This window comes from Salvelinus namaycush, chromosome 12 (assembly GCF_016432855.1).
Source record: "Salvelinus namaycush isolate Seneca chromosome 12, SaNama_1.0, whole genome shotgun sequence".
NCBI lineage: Eukaryota > Metazoa > Chordata > Actinopteri > Salmoniformes > Salmonidae > Salvelinus > Salvelinus namaycush.
The window spans coordinates 12830487-12837783 of record NC_052318.1 but is presented as its reverse complement, the minus strand read 5'-3'; the positions used below and the strand labels follow the sequence as shown (position 1 = coordinate 12837783).

The 7297-nt window shown below is 42.7% G+C and overlaps 1 protein-coding gene and 1 pseudogene across 1 annotated transcript; one reads left to right on the top strand and one right to left on the bottom strand.

The window, feature by feature from the left end:
- The first annotated feature begins 3119 nt into the window (after positions 1-3119).
- Positions 3120-5309, top strand: zgc:194948 (uncharacterized protein LOC796981 homolog). The gene is made up of 5 exons (XM_039005197.1): positions 3120-3296; positions 3786-3929; positions 4143-4284; positions 4388-4446; positions 4601-5309. The coding sequence occupies exons 1-5, from the start codon at positions 3245-3247 to the stop codon at positions 4741-4743; spliced, it is 540 nt and encodes a 179-aa protein (XP_038861125.1). The 5' UTR covers positions 3120-3244; the 3' UTR covers positions 4744-5309.
- Positions 5310-5446: 137 nt separating this feature from the next.
- On the bottom strand, positions 5447-6666 carry LOC120056776 (annotated as a pseudogene).
- Positions 6667-7297: the final 631 nt, after the last annotated feature.

Sequence of the window (7297 nt, the reverse complement as noted above, 5' to 3'; positions counted from 1 at the left end):
AGATGTGTTGTATAATTACCCACTCTGATATTAAATAATATAGGCCTACCCATTGATTGAATATTAAACCATGACTGCGGTGCTTAGTTCAACTAACCTAACCCCATCATAACCCAAAATGAAAGGATATTTTACTACAATTTTTGTGAACAATGTCTTGTAGCAACCTCAGGGGCCGACTGAGCCCCCTTGTTACTGGCTCAACAGTAGGTGTTTTGCCAAGATAGCCAAACCACTTTACAAGGTTACTAGGAGTTGGTTTAAGGTCACTATAGCGTGAATTCGGCAAGAGTGGGACATCATATAAACTGGGACAGCTTAATCCTGATGCATAGCCACGGAAGATGTTTAGGGGTGTTTTTTTGTTGTTGTTTTTTTGTGTGCCCTACAGACAGCTATATCGGTCTGCTAATACAGAACTAGTAAAGGCCCAGCACACTACTTTTGTGAATAATTATTTTAGGGGGTGCTGCTGGACCCTCAGCACCCCTATGTCCCATGGCTATGTCCTGACACTTTTATTTATTGGTCTGACAAGAGAAAATCTAAACTATTGTAACTAATGGTGCTTTCAAGACAACTGGGATTTTTTTTTTTTAAACAAGGTCAAATCATGATGTCAGTGATATCCAGGTCGGAAAGTCGGAGCTCTAGAAAGAAGCCACATTCGTTTTTTGTTTGATGAGGAAACATCTTGAGGATTTCAGAAATGTACAGTATCATGTGTTGGGCTAACATGTTGGATCAAGCATCAAATTTAACATTTAAGTCATTTAGCAGATGCTCTTATCCAGAGCGACTTACAAATTGGAAAGTTCATACATATTCATCCTGGTCCCCCCGTGGGAATTGAACCCACAACCCTGGCGTTGCAAGCGCCATGCTCTACCAACTGAGCCACACGGGACCAAATCAAATCAAATGTATTTATAAAGCCCTTCTTACATCAGCTGATATCTCAAAGTGCTGTACAGAAACCCAGCCTAAAACCCCAAACAGCAAGCAATGCAGGTGTAGAAGCACGGTGGCTAGGAAAAACTCCATAGAAAGGCCAGAACCTAGGAAGAAACATAGAGAGGAACCAGGCTATGAGGGGTGGCCAGTCCTCTTCTGGCTGTGCCGGGTGGAGATTATAACAGAACATGGCCAAGATGTTCAAATGTTCATAGATGACCAGCAGGGTCAAATAATAATAATCACAGTGGTTGTCAAGGGTGCAACAGGTCAGCACCTCAGGAGTAAATGTCAGTTGGCTTTTCATAGCCGATCATTCAGAGTATCTCTACCACTCCTGCTGTCTCTAGAGAGTTGAAAACAGCATGTCTGGGACAGGTAGCACGTCCGGTGAACAGGTCAGGGTTCCATAGCCGCAGGCAGAACAGTTGAAACTGGAGCAGCAGCACGGCCAGGTGGACTGGGGACAGCAAGAAGTCATCATGCCAGGTAGTCCTGAGGCATGGTCCTAGGGCTCAGGTCCACCGAGAGAGAGAGAAAGAAAGAAAGAAAGAGAGAATTAGAGAGAGCATACTTAAATTCACACAGGACACCGGATAAGACAGGAGAAATACTACAGATATAACAGACTGACCTTAGCCCCCTGACACATAAACTACCGCAGCATAAATACTGGAGGCTGAGACAGGAGGGGTCAGGAGACACTGTGGCCCCATCCGATGATACCCCCGGACAGGGCCAAACAGGCAGGATATAACCCCACCCACTTTGCCAAAGCACAGTCCCCACACCACTAGAGGGATATCTTCAACCACCAACTTACCATCCTGAGACAAGGCTGAGTATAGCCCACAAAGATCTCCACCACGGCACAACCCAAGGGGGGGGCGCCAACCCAGACAGGAAGACCACGTCAGTGACTCAACCCACTCAAGTGACGCACCCCTCCTAGGGACGGCATGGAAGAGCACCAGTAAGCCAGTGACTCAGCCCCTGTAATAGGGTTAGAGGCAGAGAATCCCATTGGAGAGAGGGGAACCGGCCAGGCAGAGACAGCAAGGGCGGTTCGTTGCGCCAGTGCCTTTCCGTTCACCTTCACACTCCTGGGCCAGACTACACTCAATCATAGGACCTAATGAAGAGATGAGTCTTCAATAAAGACTTAAAGGTTGAGACCGAGTCTGCGTCTCTCACATGGGTAGGCAGACCATTCCATAATAATGGAGCTCTATAGGAGAAAGCCCTACCTCCAGCTGTTTGCTTAGAAATTCTAGGGACAATAAGGAGGCCTGCGTCTTGTGACCGTAGCGTACGTGTAGCTATGTACGGCAGGACCAAATCGGAAAGATAGGTAGGAGCAAGCCCATGTAATGCTTTCTAGGTTAGCAGTAAAACCTTGAAATCAGCCCTTGCCTTAACAGGAAGCCGGTGTAGAGAGGCTAGCACTGGAGTAATATGATCAAATTTTTGGGTTGTAGTCAAGATTCTAGCAGCCATGTTTAGCACTAACTGAAGTTTATTTAGTGCTTTATCCGGGTAGCCGGAAAGTAGAGCATTGCAGTAGTCTAACCTAGAAGTGACAAAAGCATGAATAAATTTTTCAGCGTCATTTTTGGACAGAAAGTTTCTGATATTTGCAATGTTACGTAGATGGAAAAAAGCTGTCCTTGAAACAGTCTTGATGTGTTCATCAAAAGAGAGATCAGGGTCCAGAGTAACGCCGAGGTCCTTCACAGTTTTATTTGAGACGACTGTACAACCATCAAGATTAATTGTCAGATTCAACAGATTCAACAAATTGTCAGATTCAACCTTCATCTAATAGGAATAAGGCAGGAGCCATTGGCCCTTCATTAGTACCTGACTATACCAGTGGAGGCTGCTGAGGGGAGGACGGCTCATAATAATGACTGAATTGGAGGCAATGGAATGGCATCAAACACATGGAAACCATGTGTTTGATGTTTTTGATACCATTCCAGCCATTACCATGAACTCCCCAATTAAGGTTCCACCAATCTCCTGTGGACTATACTATATATAAGACTGGGACGTTTAACACTATGTGGACCATTAGGCTGAAGAAAATGCGATAGGATAAACAATAGTTGTGACAGTACACAGATAAACCTGGTCAAACTGGTTTCCCTCTATTGTTCCCAGGCAGCACCTTGTCCCTGATTCGCGGATATCCAGGTCAATTCTAGTTATTCCAGCGCTCCCATTCCATATAATGTTGTGTTCACACGAGTCTCACCTACTCAGCACGGCTTAATATCTATCAACAACAATGAGGACAATGTTCATCTTCTTTGGAATGCTTTTCACCCTTTCAAATGCAGGTATGTTATGATTTTGATATTTTTTTTAATTAACCTTTATTTAACTAGGCAAGTCAGTGAAAAACAATTTCTTATTTACAATGACGACCTACCCCAGCCAAACCCTAACAATGGTGGGCCAATTGTGCGCCGCCCCATCACAGCCGTTTGTGATACAGCCTGGAATTGAACCAGGGTCTGTAGTGACATCTCCAGCACTGAGATGCAGTGCCTTAGACCACTGCGCCACTTGGGAGCCACAGATCTAATAAACACATTTACATTTCTATAAGATTGAATATTCAGTTTGTCAAAACCTTTCTGATCTAGAAATTGTAACACACAAAGTCACAATTATGTCAGAATTTGATCGAACATATCCTCATCTTAAACATTTGAAAAACACAGTGCATTACTGTATCTTTTGAGATACGTTTTTTTAAGTAACACTGATGATTCATTATTCATAACATGTGGTTATTCCTTTTCCAAATTGTTGCTTTACTCTAGAATTCCAAGTGAGCCTTCTGAAAGAGTCAGATGGAGTTGTAACAGGCAGGTTTGCTGACTCTTTACTTTTGAGCCTGCCTCCATGTGCTTTGGCAACACAGAGTGTGACTTTGGAGTACAACAACACTGACACCAATGAGAGCAGTGAGTGTTCCTTTTGGCCTTTTGTCTCCTAATATCAATGTGATTATGGGAGGAATCTTGCATAACTCTCCATTCAATTGCTAAAACCAATAGTTTTATTCTGACAAGACAATGGTAACAATTGTAATTTCAAAAATACTAAACCAATGATATTTTTTATTGTTGTCATTAGTAATATTTATAGTACCGGGGTATGAATGTCTCCTTCCACAGAAACTTTGGTCAATATATTCAAAGTGCTCCCCTGTCGGTTCAGAAGGGACATCATCTCAACCATTGAGAATAATGCCCAGTTCACTACCAGCAGAAATCTGGGTTATCAAGTGACAAATCTCACCACTGGCTCAACATACAGGTAGATAGAGCTATTTTCCCCTTACATTTTCATCGTCCTGTATTTATCTTCTTTTTCTCAAGATTTTTGACCACAATTAAATAGCTGTTCTATTTATTTCAAGGCTTCAGTATGTGGTAGGGGCAGAGAAGAGCAACATTCTGGAGGTCTCTACAAGACAAGGTATTTGAAGACAGTAGTACCCATTGTCTTTCTATGTCATTCTACTAACCTTTATATCTGGAGTCTATATTCACCACCGTCACATACAGGTTTCTGACTCCAGTTGCAAGTAAACAAAACCTGAAACATAGTTTTTGTATGCTCTTTATTTCAGTCAAAGACCACAACCAAATAGACTCTGGCCTGCCAGCACGCAGTGGAGCCATGGTGGTCATCACTGTCATACTGTCTGTTTCCATGTTCATTTTGCTGGTAGCCCTCATTGTCACTGTTGCCCATTCCCTTGGTGGGGATTAAAACACATTTCTAAAGTCTGAATTTCACAATTACTATAGATTTTATATGGATACATCTATACTTCACATGCAAACACGCATCAGTACTGCACATTGCACATGATTTAATGATACAGTACCTTTGAACAATATTCTATGAGGAATCTGTTTCCAGAACTTTATACTACATTTAAAACCTTGCATTATAGTGTTTAATGCAGTTTCAACTGCTGACTATTGCGTTCGCTTATTTGGAGTATGACTGAATTAAAATGTTTTTTAAAGTGAATTGTATTTTTGTTAATCATACTAAGAATGCCACTTAATTGTTAATTGATTGTCATGAATTACAAAGGCTGATGGATTATTATAACACCATTCACATGTTGAATATGAAATGTTTTTCTTTTACTGCGCCGCTTAGTTTTGACAAATTATATATGATATCTATGTGGAAGCAAAAATTAAACAACATTCCGATGTTACATTTCATTATTATTAATAGCAACAAACATCATTAGTCAGCCTACATCAACTTCATAGCATTGTAAAACGTTTGATAAAAATAAACAAACTTTCAAATTCTTATGATTTGTCATATCCGAGCCCTTGTTCAACTCTATCGCCTTGCGAAGTGCACTGAGCAGACGCTCCCACATAGTCAAAGGAGTCAGAGTATAGAGCCAGCCCAGGTGGAGACTACAGACTATAGCAGGACTTGCTATCTAGTCCTTTCTCCACACAGTCAGGGTCAGCAGACCACAATGATCAGCCCTTTCAAGCACGTCTTGGAGCTCAAACAAATCATAATATCCCACTGGCACGTTGTTCACAGTCACCACCTCATCTCCTTCTTGCAAACACCCATGGGCTGGTGAGTTGTCTAGTATAGTTGATATTACCATAGGTTCTAATTGGTTAGTTCGCCTTAAGAGTCTAAATCCAAAGCAGGTGTCTGTATCTGACTTGTACAGGGTCACCTTCAGATGCTTGTACTGATTGCTGCTCATAGTGACGTCCACAGAGTCAAGACCCAAGGACGGAGACTGACAGATTTTCTCCAGTCTCTCCTTCAGCTCAGACACACTCCTCGTCACATCCTTGAACCATAGACGTGGGCAACAGGAGAGGCTATGTACACCCTTCGAGTCCAGCTGGGCAATGAGAGACTGGACAATCTGGAGAAAGTGGATGTGATCCTCTGTGTGTGAGAGCTGCTCCAGCTCAGCGCCTCTGCTCCCCAGCTCAGCAACCTTCTGCTTCAGTCGCTCCTGGAGTCCTTCAGACCCACTCACTGCTGCCCTCTCCTGGGGTCTGATCAGCTCCTTCACCTCAGAGCACCTTCTCTCAATGGATCATCTCAGTAAAGATCCTCTCACTGTTCTCCACTGCTTCATCTGTAAAGCGTGTGATGTGGAACACACCCAGTTTAATATCTCGCAGCTCCCTTTCTCTCTCCTGGATCATCTGCTGGTACGTTGTCTGTTTCAGATCCAGCAGCTTCTGTTTCTCAGTACTTTCTGATGCAGCTGAGACTGTCTCATGGTCTTTATGTTCATCCATCAGACACAGCAGACAGATACAGTGCTGATCGGAATGGCAGTAAATCTCCAGCTGCTTGTCATGACGAGAGCAGATCCTCTCCTGTAGTTGTGTGGAGGCTTTGACCAGCCTGTGCTTCTTAAAAGCAGGAGATTAATAGTGAGGCTGGAGGTGTCTCACAGTAAGAGGCCAGACACACCAAACAGGATTTGAAAGCTTTACATTTTCTACCAGAGCAGACATCACACTCCACATCTCCAGGTCCAGCATAACAGTGAACAAGAGGAACAGCTTGAAGTCCTGTCTTCTTCAATTGCTCCACCAATTCGGCTAGCATGGTGCTTTTCCTCAAAATAGGCTGTGGAATGAAGCTCTGTCTGCACTGGGGGCAGCTGTGGCTCATCTTCAGATCATTCTGATCCCAGTAGCCTATAATGCAGCCCATACAATAGCTGTGTCCACAAGGAATGGTCACCGGATCCCTTAGTGGATCCAGACAGATCGGACAACTGATCGATTCCTGTTCTCTGAACACACAGAGACAGAGCAGAAAAAAGGTACATTATAGTACATTAGTTAAAATGTTATGCTGAAATGCAGCCTACCATACTTTTAATGAATTCCATAGATTATACAGTAAAGTAAAGCTGTGTGTTTTTTTAGACAATATTGTTATGCATGCCAAAGATTACAAGTTTAAACAATGGCAAGTATTTTGGTCCAGAAATTGTTACATTTAATAAAAATGTCTTATTACTCATGAAGGTCTTACTGTAAATAGATTTCGAAAAACCGAAGTATAGCTATAATATAAGTTACTATTCAGAACAGACACTTTCGTCAAAGCTTCGTATAACTAACCCAAGATAGACCACAGCCTGTCCTTTCCAATGGGAGCAAATTAATCATAGTGGGCAGAACAAGCAAGGTGGTTGGCAGAGCCAAGCATATTTCCGTTAGGGAACGCCTACTCTGTGAAGTGAGCGTGTGCAATAACTCAATTCACGCTTGCACTCCTTCTAAACAACACAATT

Coding starts and splice junctions, on each gene's coding strand:
- zgc:194948 (XM_039005197.1), top strand. CDS start 3,245: ATGAGGACAATGTTCATCTTCTTTGGAATGCTTTTCACCCTTTCAAAT. Junction 3,297..3,785: donor TTTCACCCTTTCAAATGCAG/GTATGTTATGAT, acceptor GCTTTACTCTAG/AATTCCAAGTGAGCCTTCTG. Junction 4,447..4,600: donor GGAGGTCTCTACAAGACAAG/GTATTTGAAGAC, acceptor TCTTTATTTCAG/TCAAAGACCACAACCAAATA.